This window comes from Myotis daubentonii, chromosome 1, assembly GCF_963259705.1.
Source record: "Myotis daubentonii chromosome 1, mMyoDau2.1, whole genome shotgun sequence".
In the NCBI taxonomy this organism is placed as follows: domain Eukaryota; kingdom Metazoa; phylum Chordata; class Mammalia; order Chiroptera; family Vespertilionidae; genus Myotis; species Myotis daubentonii.
Window position 1 is genome coordinate 101,114,673 of NC_081840.1, and position 17,788 is coordinate 101,132,460.

At 33.7% G+C, this 17,788-nt stretch overlaps 1 protein-coding gene across 7 annotated transcripts in view; it reads right to left on the reverse strand.

Annotated features, from left to right (window-relative positions):
- Positions 1-1,062: 1,062 nt before the first annotated feature.
- The window catches only part of EPC1 (enhancer of polycomb homolog 1), a 112,659-nt gene continuing 95,933 nt past the window's right edge, over positions 1,063-17,788 (reverse strand). For 4 of the 7 annotated variants that reach the window (XM_059712694.1, XM_059712687.1, XM_059712664.1 and 1 more), the window contains 10 exons: positions 17,019-17,178; positions 15,803-15,979; positions 15,631-15,720; positions 15,389-15,537; positions 13,510-13,862; positions 5,920-6,038; positions 5,753-5,839; positions 4,825-4,966; positions 4,357-4,720; positions 1,063-2,436 (listed from right to left, as the gene is read on the reverse strand). In XM_059712694.1, coding sequence (XP_059568677.1) covers positions 2,364-2,436; positions 4,357-4,720; positions 4,825-4,966; positions 5,753-5,839; positions 5,920-6,038; positions 13,510-13,862; positions 15,389-15,537; positions 15,631-15,720; positions 15,803-15,979; positions 17,019-17,178 — 1,714 coding nt within the window. In that variant the 3' untranslated portion in view covers positions 1,063-2,363. Of the gene's footprint in view, positions 2,437-4,356; positions 4,721-4,824; positions 4,967-5,751; positions 5,872-5,919; positions 6,039-13,509; positions 13,863-15,388; positions 15,538-15,630; positions 15,721-15,802; positions 15,980-17,018; positions 17,179-17,788 lie in introns of those variants that run through there. The other 3 variants (XM_059712678.1, XM_059712671.1, XM_059712713.1) reach the window with 3 other exon arrangements.

The following is a 17,788-nucleotide window of genomic DNA, read 5'->3' on the forward strand; positions in this document are numbered from 1 at the left end:
ACAGCTATATTTATTACACCAAGATTTAATCCCACTCTTGATCTCACCCAGATTCATGACTTTTAATATCATCTATGAAGATGACTCACATTTTGAATTCCAGCTCAGACCTCTCCGTTTAAATACCAGACTTTTATATGCAACTGCCTACATGACATCTCTAGTTAGATGTCTAATGGAGACTTCAGATAGCCCAAAACTGAGTTTCCCACAAACCCACTCCTCCCACAGTGCTTTCCAACTGTGGCCAGTTGCTCAGGCCAAATACCATGCAATCATCCTTAAATCTTCTTTTTCTCATGTTCCTCACATCTATTCCGTTTCTTAGAAAAGTTTACTGGGTCAACCTTTAAAATATGAACAAAATCCAACTAGTTTTCACTACCATCCTCGTCACTATTATCTCTCACTTGGATTATTACAATTTGCTTCCTAACTAGTCTTCCCTGCAGTCTATTCTGTATACCAAAGCTAGAATGAGCCTGTTCACATCACTCCTCTGCTCCAAACTCCTTTCTGAAGTGGAGGAAAAGTCAACGTCCTTAAGATCCCTGACCAAGCCCTCCACAAGCAGGCTCCCGGTTACTCCCTGACCTGTCTACTCTTTACTGCTGCAACAGCCACACTGCTTGCTATTCCTTTAGCAAACCATGCACTCCCATCTCAGAATCTTTGTACTTATTCTTTCTGCCTACAATGCTTTCCTCCCAACTTCAAGTCTCTGATCAAATGGAACCACCTTCCTTGCCCATCATACACACCATCCTGGCACAGCTTCTCCTACCTTCCTTGCATTACCTCCCCTCTAATACTTACCGTAATACCATTTAAATCTTACTTATTGTTTTTAATCACCTAATGAGATTATAAACTACTCCATGAGGGCAAGCATTTTTCACTGTTGTTGAACTGAAAACAACCCCAGAGTAATCACTCAGTATATAATTGTTGAAAAAATGAACTTAAGTCATCACTCCCATTCCCATGTCCCTCTTTACTGAATGATTTTAAAGTCACACAAAAGTTCTTGGGGTGAAAATAAAAGCAAAAGACCACTTCACATTAGTTTGTCAACATGTAATGCCCTGGGTTTATTTTGTGAGAATTCTATCACAATTTTTCCAGGTGGGATTAAAAACCTTTAAGATATTATATGCCATTGGACTGGGCATTCAGACTTCGGTACTGACAAAGCACTGGTAGTAGTCTGTTAAGTACCATTCTCTTCACAGAAGAGAGGTCAAATATTTCCAAAGGAAGGCACCCAATATTTGTGGTTCTGGCCTTGCAGCCTTCTGGAGAAACTTGAAAGGAAAAAAGCTGGCTGGCTGTTTTTAGAAACTGGAATGATGATACACGTATAGTAATTACTGCATTCTTCTCCCTTATATCCTTTTTGTAAGAACAAGTAAAGAATGAAGTCTTTTAAACAATTTGACAATAAAAAAGTACAATTTCTTTTGTGCTAAAAAAAAAAAGGGCAAGACAACATAAACTCCAGTTGTAAGGACTCCATTTGCATACTTGATTTAACACTTTTTGGTGTGGAAGGAAATGGGACTACTGGGCTGTTTGTAGAGCAGCAACATAACGTTAGTGCTTTAAGTACCAGAAACTACCCACAGCTTTGTGGGCAAGAGGGGATGGGAAGATTCAAGAGACTTCATTTTTAGCTTGTTACTTATCCTAATGATAGACCAGGAAGATCCCCATTTAAAATCCACCCCCCCTTTTTTTAAACTGATGCGTTTTTTATTTTTGTAAAATTCTGTATGTATGTCACCATTTTTTTTCACATGATACAGAAAAAACTCAGGGACTCAGCGGGGAACCAAGTTATGTTATACCATTTACAAAATACCAAGGAGTCCACAGCTACCTAACACATTTACTACAGCACAGGAACCAATGAAGGTACAGTGTACAAAAAAACTGTAAACACGGCACAATAAATAGATAAAACAGCAGGTTCCGCACCATGCACATGATGTGATGACACTTCATCTCTATACAATCTCACATCTCACACTCTTTGTTGCAATTTATTTCCCTCCCACCCTCCCACCCCCAAGTGCAAAGCATCACAAATGAACATTTCTGTATTCAAGTAACATATATACAAGGGTATTACAAATATGCAGTACTGTACAGATAATTGCTGTATTCTTAATTTACAGATGTTGATTTTTCCTATTAACAGTAAGGAAAGAAAAATTGAAGCATGAGAGATGAGCACTGCTGTAAAGTCCCCACAGCTGCCACAGAAATGCATGTGTGGCATTCCATCATCCCCTGCATTCAAAATGCTACTGATGCATAGCACCTAATCAAGTCCCCAGGTTGCAGTCCCACTCCTGAGAAAGCTACGTCACCTCCATCGCTACTGTATTGTCTGCTATGCTGTTTAGCGCTGGCTTTTCTGATTCATGATTTTCCCTGTTGAAATAAAGTTCAATAAATTACTTTTCTGCAACAAATTTAGCAAATATAAATCGAACAAACCAAAACTATTTCCCAATAAAAAGTTCAAGTATTTTTAATAATAGAAAGAAATCTGACTCCTGGGAAAGATAGCCAAGTAGAGGAATAGGAACCTTTATAGCTTATTATCAGAAATACACAACCAGAAGTCAGGCTTATAAATTCCATGATATTACCAACAGAATTGTAGTAGCCAACCTAGATTTAAAAACACAAAGAATTGCCAAGTTTTAGTTTTTTGTTTCAATTTCCCCCTTTACTGAACCTTTTGTAATTTTAAAATAAGGAACATATATATGTGGCTGAGGTTCATTCATGTTAGGACTTTACATAAGATTTTACATATGGAGTAGAGCAGGATAGCTACTAAATGAGGCATCCGAAGAGCAGGGCCATAGTTGTTCTAGCACCTAGACTGCTGAGTGAGCCTAGAGAAGTCTCTGTATCTCAGTTTCCTCATTTTCAAAACAAAGGGACTAAAATAAGTTTTATAAAAAGTTTTCCACCTCTGGCCGGGTGGCTTAGTTGGTTGAAGTGTTGTCCAGTGCAACAAAAGGTTGTGGATTTGATTCCTGGTCAGGACACACACCTAGGCTTCAGGTTTGATCCCTCCCTGGTTGGGGCATGTATGGGAGGCAACTGATTGATATTTCTCTCTTTTCCTCTCTCTCTAAAATCAATAAAAACATATCTCGGGTGAGGATTTAAAAAAATATGGTTTCCATATACTTTGAATATTACATGGCTATACAATTCTATACTGATGAAAACCATGTATTACATATTTAAGAATTAAATTGATTAACTGTGACTAGACCCAGAATACTAATAATAGATTAGTATCGAGCAGACAAGGACTATTAAATTCAGACGCAGACAGGGGTGCATAGATTTGGAAACTCAAGGCTACAGTTTGTTGCTACAAATCCTGATCCTCCTCCTAGGCCACTGCCAGCTGAGAAAGTCTACAATCAGTCTGGACTTTTCCTACCACTCCAACTTCAACTACTAACCTTCCCCAAACCACAAACTAGTTTACTTGTTAACCTATCAACACATTTATATTTCCCCAACTCTCTTGTCTTCCTTTTCTCTGACTAACCAAGATCAAATCTAATCTTATTTTGTTGAACATTCCCAGAACACTCCTGGTGTGAAAAGATGTCTCCTAATATTGAAATTATAGCCATAATCTATACATTTAATTTGATAAGCATATAATGCTTTGTGATACCTCTAGAATGATTTTCATCTTATTTACAATCAACACTGTTTAACTTTTCACACTTTTGTGCTTGTCTTCCACCTAAACTGAAAACTTCTTGTCTTTTTGTTTTTCCACAGTACGTTGTACAAGGCAGGACTTTACCATTAATATTTAAAGCAGAATAGAGCTTGAGCAAACATTCTAAACCGTCTATTGAAAACCCAAGAAGACAAGTTAGCATAGAAAATGATGGTTTCATTAAAAGTTGACCTGGCATGAATACTGTAAGCTTTATTTACATTATTAAGAGCAGCTTAGCACTCTAGCCATGTGAGTTCTATTAGTTCTGTCTACACAAAAAACTGTGGGAGAAATCATAGACAAAGAAGCATTCAAAAGAGGACCCCATCCATCCAGAGGTAGAAGAGTGAGAACATTATAAGCCGTTATCATACTAAGAAAATGATGCCCAAATGCCAAATGCAATATTCACTGTACCATTTGGCACAAATTTTCAACAATACTGAATTACATTTATCTGTTTAGTTCTAGAATAAATAAGGAATTCTCATCTACATATTTTTAAAGTATACAAAGAAAAGAGCAAAAGCCACAAATAAGTAGAGAGAGTTTAAGTTAGATCCTTTAGTCTTAAAATAACTACTCACCTTGGGGCTGAATCTACAGAGGATGAAGATGGGACCTTGGAAACTTGACAGTTTGCTGCGGCAGCCAGCTTTAAGGCAGACGATGGAACAGCACTTAAAGTCCTAGGTATGTGTCGTGCATTTATGGGGGCAATAGAGTTTACAGTGGCAACTGATGAAGGTACAGTTAATCGAATGTTGTTCCCAATCAGAACCTGAGTTGTTGCAGAATTGGCAGCAGTTACTGGATGACTCAGTGCACTGTGGGAACTTGAAGTCTGTGTAATGTTTGAAGGCTGTAACAAAGTTGAACCTGCTGCTGACGAACTTATATGTACTGGTGCTGTTGGTGTAGTACTACTGAGGTGTAAGCCCTTGTATACTCCTAGAGAAAAAGAGAGAAGCATCTAAACAATGTGCAATTTGGCTGTTTATTATAGGTATGTGTTACAAATCTTATCAAAACCATTTAAATGTCATTATCCTTACCTGAGGATGGAAGGACGCCATTCACCCCAATCCCAAGCACGACATCATCCTTCATCTTGAATCCCATCAGTTGTTCTGATGTCACCAAAGCAGAAGCAGCAAATTGAGCACTAGCAGAATCCAAAGTCTTGGAGACAAAACCCTAAAAAGAAAATAAAAAACAAATCTAATCAGCATCACTTAGTTACAAATTAATATTAAAGCTACACCGGTATAGCAAAATCAGTATGAATATAAACAAAAGTGGAAAACCACTCGAATATCTTTCTCTCCCTTGACAGTCAAATTTGATGAATGTTCTAGTAATTTTATAACTCAAGGATTATGAATTTTGATCTTTATATGTGACAATATATAACATGGACGTGTCAATTACCAAAATCATCCCCCTATAATGTGGAAATAAACCTCCAACACAAAGTGTTGCACAAGAAATAAGCTAGCAAACCATTTCTGTGATCTGCAAGTACATACAATGAATAAATGTAGGTAAACTTCTTTCACCTAACTTACCATATATATACACATACACACACCTTTGGGATAGTAAGGTAACTATCCCTTTAGAATGGAAGTAACAAAATATCATCAGAATTTAGCCTAGAAATTAAGAGGTCCTTGAATTTTTTACATGAATTTTTCTTCCAAGATGCATAGAGACTTAAATCTCAGCCTTTAAGCCTTAAATGTGTTCAAATGGCTTTAGGTTTAAAAGTTATTTCTTCTAAAAGAAGTATAATAATTTCTAATAAATTGTAATAATAATTAAAATAACAAGATAATGAATTAGGTGTCAGTGGGATTATATATTAAAGACGTATATCAGACTACAGGTCAGACTTAAAGACAGGGTCTCCATCTCATATAACTATGCTTTTTAGTTTTACTTTTTAAAATAGGGAGCAGAGACAACAGCTTCTATACTCACCTGTAATGTTCTTTCTAAACCCTGTATAGAATGGCTATGATGTAGATTCAGGTGAAAGCCACTTTTCTGCTGGTTAGATGCAAGGTTCTATGACAACAGTTGGTAATTAGAGATGAACTCTGGTGGGAAACAATGAGGGATAATCATAAGACAGACAAATCCCTCACCTGTGAAGTGTTGGTGGAGGAATTACTATTTGCTTGCTGTTGCTGAATTTGTGCAAGCTGCTGTTTCTGCATTAGTGCCAGTTGCTGCTGATGTTGCTGGTATTGTTCGGCTGTAAATGCTGAACATAAAATGAGGAAACACTTTATAAAAATGCACAATACCATACACTTTTGACAATAGTAAAATTTCAGCATTAAAAAAAGTTTGTGCAAAATTAAAGCATTTGATAAAAGCTCATGGTCCTGCTAAAGATGACTTTCAAATGAAAATTTAAGCTTACAACCACATTTCACAAGAGTGGGTTGAATCTAAAGAAAAACAAAATTAAACTTCCGGAGTTAAACATAGGAAAGAGAACTGCTCACTTCCCAAGTTGCAGAACCATTATTTCTGTAAGCTGCCACACTCGAGTAAAATGGAAATACCAGCTTTTTAAAAAATCCACATATCTGAAATTCAACTTTGCACTGAGCTTGAAAAGAAATCTGATAATTACCATTAGGTTTCTAATTTACTCATATTACTGTCCCAATGCATTCAGATAGCAATCCCTAACATAACTTTTCTACATATTTTCTAATTTTAGTTATTACAAATATTTCCTCTATATAAAACATAAGGTTGTTGTTGATTTATTACCTTTCTTTTTTATTTTAAAGAACCCATTCTTTAAGTTTAACACAGGAAAAAAAGAGGCTCCATATGTTAATTAATTTTCCCCACTCAAATAACCCACCTGGAAAAAATCCAGTCAATAAGAACGGAGTTGTTTATGTTGATTTACTGTACAGAATGATGTCTGAGGAAAGACACTGTGTTATGCTACTTATGTTTGTCTATGGAGAGCTCAGTTCTAAAAAAAACAAACAAAAAAATGTTCATTTATTACCCCCCAAAAAGTGTGTTCAGTTTTTAAAAAGGAAACCTTTTATCTTTTTTTGATTTCGCCAATTAAAAAAGGAAAAAAAAAAAGCACATACAATCACATCATCTGACCTTAAAGGCTTCTTTAAGAAGCCTGCAATGTTTAGGTAAGAATTATTTCAAAACAAAACAAAAAAAGGGTTATCATGCATCCCTGGGTATCAGGGAATCTATAATAAATCATGCAAATTTCCTCAATCTCAAGTTGAATGTTTTCAAAATACTGCCACCTAATTTGTTGTTGTTTTGATGATTTATCTAGATTATCACTTCATCAAGTTTTGTAGTTTTCACATAACTCATGAAGAATCTTTATCTACCAGTATACAGTGTCCACCTTGTACAACTACAACATGCTTAGGTAGAAATTCTACCATATTTTGAATGGATCAGAAAATCATGAAAGAAGTTAGTATCTACACCAGCTCTTAAACTTGAGTTGAACTAAGTTTTTGGGCAACAAGAACAAAAAAATAATTTCTTTTGATTTTTAAATTCTGTGTTATAAATCTATTTAATTGATATCTGTTCTTTGATGAGTTTTTCTGTGTTTGAAATCCTCAGATCTGATTCCTACAGGGAAGATTTTTATTACTAATAGGATAATCCCTGAATATTGACATAAAAAAGTAACTTTCTGTCAGCACGACCATTTTCATATAACAGAAATGTGTTGAATCAGAACTTGAAGAAAATCTACAAAAATTTATTCTGGTTTATAATTAATATAATATTATTAGTTTTGCTAATATGTTCTTGAGATTTACACTTTAATTTCCTAAATTTGAGGAATTGCATAAGTCTTGAATTTCCTTAGTAGGGAATGCTAAGTTTTTTAAAAAAGGAACCATTCCGGAAGGTCAGGTCAGTACAGACCTAGAAAATCAATACGTTAGCATTCACTAAAAACCTATATATACACAAAACTCCATTTATATAAATGGAAATTTTCTGTTGTTGATCTTTGCTAGTATTTGTGTATGTGTTTTTCCTTAGTTCAATCTCTATTTTTTTCTCAACTTTATTAATGTCAAGTGTTCAGTATAGTAGACAGACATATATATGTTTGTGTGTGGTTTAATAAAAAATTTAGCAATAATTGGAAGTTGATTTGAATAAAGGTTCTAAATATTTTTGCCCTATTTAAATCAACATTTTAATGCTTGGTCTCTGAGGGTTTCGTGACTTTCAGTTTTTAACAACTGTTAACTTCCTCCTGAGAACAGATTTAGAAATAACAATGCACCTGACATTTTAGATCACTGTTAGCCATTTCTTAGATATCTCTATATTCTAGAGTTTAGTTCTAAAATTTTCTCTGGATATTTATGATAAATGATCTTGATAAACTACAGAAAATGTATGAGCTGGAAGCAATGGTAGTAAAAACCATGAGTCTGGGGGCCAAGACATCTTGATTGTTATTTTAGTTCTCAGGTCTATCATAACTAGTAGAGTATACCTAGGCAGGTTACTTAACCTTTTGGGACTCAGTATGTTCATCTAAAATATGGAAGAGATTAAATAGGTGATGATTGTAGTCCTTTTTAGGCATGAAATGCTAGGATTTTAAATTTTTTCTGAGACATAAAATTCCAATCCAAAAGGCTGTGTAAATGAAAGGAAAGCTTGGTAAGGTAGTAAACTGGGCCAAGTACAATCTGAACTGGGTTTTACATTATTATTTATACAGAAAACCGAGAACACCTGGTTGTCATTATAATTCAAAGTGCAAGCAAATGCTAAGTGGAAATAAATAAAAATAACCATATTTCCCTAAATCTCTATCAAGGTAGAAAGTTTTTAGGTTTTATGTCTAACCTCCAAATATTATGGTGTGGTAAAGTTTGCAATTCAAACAAAGATGGACAAGATGCTTTTGTAGACAGCATCAAAATCATTTCACAGAACCAAAAATTTTTAAATTAGGAGGGATCCTTATAGTGATTTACTCTTACAACCTCCTAATAGAGATGAAGAGACTTTCATCCGAGGTCACAAAGATATTTACTAGATGACGGGGAAAAAACCCACCCCCAAACTAATGAGATTTTCAATATGAAAAGATATAGGCAAGTTTGTTTTAGATTTAGTATTATTTATATGAGAGAATCAAATTTTATGTACTGATAGTGTGAATCAAGTATTTAAAAAATCTTATATATTCAGCACCTAATAAACAGGAGTCTAGGCAGTGAAGAAGAGTGATGTGAGGGACACAATTAAAAGCTGAGAATTATAAAGGGGCACAAAAGGACTTCAAATATTTGAAGGACACTTTGATGCTGGAGATCAAGAAAACATATTCATGTGCTTCCAAAGGCAAAACAGGAACCAGAATATTTAAATTTAAGGAGGTAGCTTTTGTTCAATATATGGACAAACTTCTAAGCAAGACACCCAAGTGTACAATAACCTGATTAAGTAAGCTGTTGAATTTGCCCTCACTAGAGGCAGAGGTCAGAAACTGTCTGGGGGGAGGAATTTAGATGAAATAATCTAAGATTTTACGAGTCCAATTCTTATACAAGGAAATAACTGGTAGCTCAGGGTTCTGCCCTTTAGGTCACATTCCTCTAGCTGGAGCAGATCAACTAAAATGATCTAAGTGCAGGTGGGGAGGGTGACAGGTACTTAGGAAAAAATAAACAATTTAAAAATTTAGTTTGAGAAAATGGAGTCTAGATTACCAAAATGTGTATTTTGTTAAAAACCAACAATAACAACAACAACAAAAATCCTTAACAAACCCAAACACCTATTTTAAAAGATATCCCTCAATTACACTTTCTTTGAGCAGCATACAGGCAAGAAGTTTAATATAAGAAAAAAGTTAACTTTGAAGAAATAAATGTAAAATGAAATGACTCCAAACAGTATTAAAGTATGAACATCTAATCAGTAAGCTTGAATTGATAAAGTTTAGATTGAGGTTTATAACATTTATCAGCCACAGAGAAATCCAATTTGAAAACAGAAATTTGGTGACTCATTTAATGGCAAAACATTACTGAACCTGAATTCATTTGGCTGCAAATGACTTGAATATGAAATTATTTATGGTCAGACATTCTGCTTAGTATGACTACTCTTGTGTGTATCTGTAAAACTGTAGATCATCTGTTAATCTATTTTACTAGGGGTTCTAGTTGACACTGTTGAGGATGCAATTCTGAATTTTGAAACACATTTAGATAAGGATTAAAGTCTTGTAGATTTACAAAATCCAACAAGAAAATATTCAGTGCTCAAATCTAGAGTTCCTTTTCTATAGTAAAATTAAAATTTTATGTTACAAACTCAAGTAAATTGCATTAAGTAAACTATAGATACTGAGACTTAGAATATAATATTCTAGCTACAAATTTCCTTTTCACTTATGAAAATAAAGTCTTTAGTGCAGAAATGTGAGCTTAGAAAACCGATTTAGTTTGCTGATGAAATTTCACTGGGAGCTAGGAATTCAAATCCTGAACATAAAATGGTGGTTTAAAAATCACTTTTCTGTTTTTAGTCTTTTTGAATTATATAGAGTCCTTTCTAGTTATGATAAAAGGTGTTAACTGACATGTGGTATCTCCCAAAATCAAATACATACAAATAATAGTCACTGAACAAAGACTACATTTCAAAGTTGCTTTTATCAGTTAAAAAAAAAAAAAATTGAAAACCGTTCAAACCACATATTAAGATTATTAAAAATGCAATTTATCTGTAAGTGCTAAAATCTAGTCTTGAAAATTATAAATACACATATAGTAAGCCTTCCTAAGTCCCTCAACATTATGTCATTCTGCTGTATAGTATCCAAACGACAAAGCACTGTAGCATCTGACTAACCAGATTACCCATTTGGCCACACAACTATGCAAGAAGGTCAAGACTGGGAAGCAAAAAAGATTCTGAGTAACTAAAAGAGAGACTATAAAAGTTAGTGTGCTAAACCTCATTCCCTTTACTAAAAATAATGGGCTCCTGATATCCTCATTTAGAATTTCCTATTTGAAAACGAGAATAATTAAGCCCTTATAGATGATTATTTAGAAAAGGGAAAATCAGTCCAGAGGGCATCAATCACTATACCACAGCACACATTAGTTAACATTTAAAAACAATGACAGAATAAAAAAAAATGTCTAAATCAAAATCCACCAATTTGGGTTGAACAGCAGGCTAAGTGTATCAACTGACTCATATCTCATATAATGGTAAGTTTGAAAGCTAGTAAAGTAAAAAGTTAACTCAAACAAAATCCTCGAGAGTGCATCATGTGATACAGACCCATTTCTTTCAATAAGCCCAACACAGCCAGTTATTCTTCTGACATCAGACTAGATCTGAGTTTCTGTGGTTGAGTATCAGATGAAGTAGCATCTGTGGGCCATGTTATATAAAAAAACCCCCACAAAACTTTAAAACTATAATTACACTGCTTTAAGTGAGATAATTAACCCATGAATGAAGCATCAATGCAGGCACTGATGCTATCAGGAGAAAATAAAGATTCACTTCTCCCATTCCCATAGTGGCCACTTCAGCAAATACATTCTTTTAGTAGAATTATATTCAGAATCCTGTATAACATCTGAACTGCTAATTTTTTTTTTTTTCTCCAGGGGCCTATAGTTGAATTCACTTAAAAGTATGTTTGATGGAACTCCACTGTAATGCACTTTACAGAGCATAAAGAGAAAAGCTTTAGGTTTCTGGAATATTCACATATATGAAAGAAAAAAGTGATACTCTACAGCAATCTGTAGGCATCTATTCTCCAAGCATAAGGAAGCTCTAGTAAAATTGAAGGGAAAACTAAAAATAATTATGTGCAACAGAAAAAAACTGATAAACCCATTTTAAAAAAGGCATATCACATATATAAAGGAAGGAAATAATTAAAAAGAAAATTAGAATTTACTGAAGATTTTTTTCACCTAAACTTTTGGTAATACTTCTGCTCAATGTTCACCTTTTAATATTCTTTGGCCAACACAAATCAAGTAAGTTTTACAGTACCAATGCTTACTTAAGTTGTATAGCAAAACAATTTACATTAAAAAGATCACTACAAGAACCTAAGGATGGTTACACAATTCAACTTCTCTATTCTAAGAGGTGGAAAAGATGGGGATTGATGGAATATGCCAATTTTCAATGAGAACTGTCAAAGAATTTTACATAGCTTAAAAATCTTTATCAGGGGAAACATATTACAAGTTTATTATACATTTAGAATCTCTACACCCACAGTATAAACAAGTCCTCCATTCTGTTTAAGACTATAAAAGCAGAAACTGACTCTTCATAATATAGACTGCAATGAATAGGATTATAGATAATCTGTTAAACCTCGGAAAATTTTGATTATCTTCTAGTTAATTTCTGAAAAGATTATTTTTCTTATGAGCTGAAAAGACTTCCACTTCTTAGAACTACTTTTTTTCCAACCACAAAGTAAATTATTTATGAAATCTTTTCTGGAGGTCTTTAAGAATAAACACATTTTCATATTTATTAGAAGGTTTTACTGTAGCCTTACCACATAATTAGGGGAACAGAATAAATATCTTTATAGTCCTTTCTAAAACTGTATTTAAGTTATCTTCACAAAAATCTGGAGTAATACGATTATATAATTTTAACCAATTAACTACCACACATCCAAAACGGAAACCATCCCCACACGCCACGATATTTTGAATTTAATTTAAAAAATCAATTTGCAATGCATAGTATAAAAATAAATATATTACTCACAATTCTGGTGTTCTTGAATATTTTCAGCTGAAAATTCTCACGAAAAATGATTTTAAAGTTGGTCAGGGCTGCCATTTAGGGAAAACATTTTTTTTATAGACGCGCCTGGCGTGTGTGGCAGTCCCCCTGCTTGCGTCTACAGACGCTTATGGCGTACAATAGGTTAACAGTGGATTTCTATAATCTACATGCCTCAAAAAACACATTTATTGCTTTCAAATAGAAAGCTAAACTTTTAGAAATATTTTAAGTAGACAGCATTTATTTTAGACACAATTCACAAAGTAGCCATAATGCTACAGTAAATATCTAAAAATGTTTCTGAAATTATTAAAATAATCTTTTAAATATTGTTCTGTGAAAAATTACTTTTTCTCTTACAAATTACTCTGAATTACTGTGACAGATAAAACTTTGCATGTCTATCAATTTAATTTGCTGGTCTATTTTTAAGCAGTCTAAGTGAAAGACTGAAGAAATGAGCAATAATTTATGGTCCTTTTTTTTCATATTATTTTGAAAATATAACTGCTCAATCTTGTGGTTCCCAGGAAAACAAATTTTATACATTAAATACAGGATGGGGGAAAAATAGCTGTACAGTTGTGGGTATGCAAAACACTTGTTTATCCATGTATTATTATTTAATTATTATATTATTTTCCATATGAACAACTGTAAACCTACTTTTGTCCCACCCTGTAATAATAAACCACCCCTTTGTATGTGGTTTTGTTTAAATGAAATCATTTGTACAAACAGGATTCAAATAAATACTTAAATCTAGGTCTTTCTTTTTCTTAACTACTTTGAGAAAAGGTTTTTTAGTCAGTAATATAATAAGCCACATATTCAAAAAATTGATATGCCTAACATTTCCATAGAAATGACATTATAACAAATAAACATACCAAAGTGTGCTGAACCACTGCTACTTTTACTTTGCGTAGAGGTACTGCATGTCTGGGTCCCAGGTTGTGCTGTTCCTGTTCGAGTTATACTCCTATATAATTTTCTACAGAAGAGTTCATCATTGTCACTGTCATGTAGGAATGGTGTCCGAGGCCTAAAATGCCGCCATCTACATGACTTGATATTGACTAGTATCTGACTGAGGTCTTTAGAGAAAGATTTGTCCGAGGTATTTGTTTCTGAGGTAATGGCAGACTGATTGACTGGAGAATGTTGTGGTGAGGAAAGCATTTCCAAATCCAGATGGCGAAACATACTATCATAGTCTGAGTGAGCTCTGTCCAGTAAGACCCTATTAAAAATAAGGCAGGAAACATGTATGTAAAATAGCTATTCAAAGTTTGTTTAAAAATTGTTTTTCTTTCTCTCCCCCAACTCCAAAAAGCCATTTCCTACTGAATATTTAAATTTGATTATTGCAATATTTGGCTATAATTTCAGTATCTAATAAAGGCTCTTTCTTTTACATTGCAATTATCTGATTAAATAAGAGAGTACTCCACCTCAAAGAATAAGGTAAATATTTTATAACAGTAAGAGTTGTAACAGTTCTAAGGGTTGGTTGATCAGTTTAAGTTACTTGTAAAATATGAAAATACCTTTCTTTTCAAATTACTTTTAAACCAAAGATTTTCACTTCCATTACAAAGCACCAGAACACTTTGTAAAATGTTGCTAACATATTTGTGCTCATATTTAAGTAAAGATTCCTTTTTTTGGGGGGGGGGGGGGAGAGCAGGTAGGAGAAAAGCATTAAAGGATATGTGATCTTTGGGATATGTTATACCATTAAAATTTCTAATGGATAAAATATTTGAGATGTTACTAATATAAACTTTATAAATGACCTTATCATAAAATGTTAACACAAATCAATACTAGTATAGAATAAAATATAGCCAAAATAGAGAATTCTCACAACTACTGATGCCAACGTAATGATATGGGAAAAAGTACTACATAAAATGTATTTTGGAGATGGAAGGAGATTGAATTTTGGTTGGTGAAAACACAAAGCATGATGTATGATAGACCTGTACACTTGAAACAAATATAATTTATTAACATTGTCACCCCAATAGCTTTAATAAAATTAAAAAATATGTGTTTTGATGCCCGGATAATTCTAAAGTAATGTTTAAGTGATAAGAACTTCAAACTAAAACTAAAAAAATAAAATAAACATATGTCTAAGACATTAATTTAACATAAATCATATCCTTAAACGTCTTCTTGAAAGTATCTTATCTATTCTGCCTTTTAATTTTTTTCATATTTTACTTGAAAGCTTTCTTTTTCTTTGCTTTTATGCATTCTGCAATTCCTTCCCTTCCCCCATACAACTTCTCATACAAAGGCATAGAGTATGTTGGAATTCTGTCAGGTTTAAACAAAGAAAGGAAAGCAATTAGATCCTGACAATCTGGGATGTCAAGATCAGGTCATACATGAAACCTGGAGCCTTTTCACTGACAAGTTAAACAACTCTGTACACTATATATGACACTTCCTAGTCTATTTAATCCTTTTTTTCATTATTTTCCAGAATTCCTGAAACGTTTGTAGTTTCTTTAACTTAATACAATTTTATGCAATCATAACTTACACTTGCCTTTACCTGGTACCTTTTGTCAGAATTGTATCATGCATTAAAAGCTATATAAGAACCAGGAAGTAAGGCAAAGTATTTCAAACAAAAAATCAGTCAAGAATAGCAAATGGGAACAAATGAGCTACCCTAACCTTCACTTGAAATTTTAAATTCAACTACCCTAATTTCTAAAATGTCTCTATGCTTACAATACCAAAATACCTTACCTTCCACCGCGCCCAACCCGTCTTCGTGCAAATCCAATACACCTTTGGGGTACGGTGAGGGTAGTTAAGCAGTATCTGTATCGCACATCTCCTAATCCTCCATCCTTAGGACTAGTCCAGGGCCAGTTGCCAGTCTGGTCTAAGTGAGGCTTAATAAAAAAATAAAAATAAAAAAAAAAAATTCTTATTTGGTCAGTTAAAGGTAAACAGTTCGTTATTTAAAAAGAAAGCCTGAAACTTACAGCATAGTACTGACAGCCTGCTTTCCTATGGAAAGCAAATGGACCATCAGGATCATTCTCTTCCTCAGCTTCCGAAGAACCAGACAAAACCTTTAAGTAAAATGCAATGAGTCAAAAACACGTGATTTCCTACATTTCTCCTCTATATTAATAGAAAAATTCTTAAATCTACCTGGGAGAGAGGTTCTTCATCTGAGCTGGGAAAATCATACTGATTTAAATCTTTAGCATTAAAGACTGGCAGTGCAGCAGGACTCGTCTGTTGAGGAGCAGCAACAGCAGATGATGGTAAGACTTTGGGCTTCTTTTCATATTTACGTTTAGGTCGGATAAGATCGGCTTTATCTTGCTGCAATAAAGTTATGAGTTAATCAAACAACAGAAAACCATGTTCAACAAACCTGCAGTTTTGGGGAAGTTTTTAAAAGAAGTTTACTACTATAATGAAGGCATTCGTAATCACAGGAAGATACAAGACTCTTATGTTTTGTCATCTTACATTGTAAAGTCTTAGAATTTGGTTGATTTCTGTGAAAACATGAATATGTTCCTACAACCTAAACACAATCTGATAAAGTATTTTGTTCCAATTAAAGTAAGGAAAAGAATAAAAACGCTCTAGCTTCTAAAACCCTGTAACTGCAATTAGCATTTACTGCTGGCTCCTGTTTCTTTTTCTTAATTTCCTATAAAAATACTAGAAGATAATTTAAAAAAGGAGGATATCTAGTTTTTATTCTAAAAAATTAACAAATCAATATGGGGAAAATATAATGAAAAAAATTTACATATACACAGAGCAGACTTCAGATTACTGTTAACATAGTGGAAAATAAAGCCATAATACTAAGGTGTTAGGAAAATAAAGAGTAGTAAAGAATTACTACCAGCTAAATAATGAAGTCAGTCTGGAGTGGTGAATTTTGAGCAGTTTTAAAGGATAAAGATATGAAATTATTAAACAGGGGAAACACAGGGTAAAATACACAGGTAAGAGTGACTGAGCTGATGAACAAAGGGCATGTTAGGAATATGTCTGGCAGGGACGGCAGACTGGGAGAGGCATGAATTTGATATGCAGGAAAAAGGAAAGAAAGATTATAGGCAAAAAATGGCATTTGTTGCCAAGAAAAATCATGGCAAGTACCATGGTTATGCAAATATGCTAAATATTTGTCAAGTTTTATGCAGTTTAGAGTATTATGGTTTCTAGGAAAAAGTTAATTATTATTTACAAGCTCTACTGTTTTATCAACAGGCCAGTCTTGAATGAAAAGTTGGCTTTGCAGCATATTTCATGGTAGGATAAAGTTTTCTTTTTCATTCTGATTTTAATGATAAAATACCACTCCATTATCAGCTACTATCAGCACAAAACTTTGTATCACCTTATTAACTTTAAACTCCTTCACATCCACTGCTTCTTGGTGTTTAAATTGACTGCTATTAGTAATAGGGATGATGGGGATGGCATAAGTAGGTTTCACTGGCTGTCTCTGTGCCATAACCTCAGACATAATCTCTCCATTGTAGTCACCCAAATTATACCTGAAATTATAAAAAATAAAGTTTAAAAAGTTAGTTCTGTAGCAATTATTCTGACTATTAATAACTGAGATATAATTATAAATATTGATGAGACTTGGTAAAATTAAACTTCGATTTATTTGCTGAATGTTCATTAACATGGGAGATTATATAATTCCTTTTGTTTCTTCCTTTTACTTTTTGGCTTATAACTTTATCTTAGCACCATAAATAGAAGACTGTGGGTAAAAAAAAACAAAAGCTCAAATTTTTTTTAAAATTTTTATTTATTGATTTAAGAAAGAAAGGAAGAAAGGGGGTGGGGGGGAGGGAGAGAGAGAGAGAGAGAGGGGGAGAGAGAGAGAGAGAGAGAGAGAGAGAGAGAGAGAGAGAGAGAGAGAGACAAAGAAACACTTTTGGTTGTTCCACTTATTTATGAATTCATTGATTGATTCTTCTATGTGCCCAGGAATAGAATCTGCAACCCTGTCATATCAGGATGATACTGCAACTAACTGAGCAACCCGGTCAGGGCACAAAGGTTCAAATTTTAACTTAGTAGTTTTGGTGGAAAGATTTGGTAGAACTGTTTGAGAAACCAAGATGGTGGCATAGGTAAACACCGGAAATT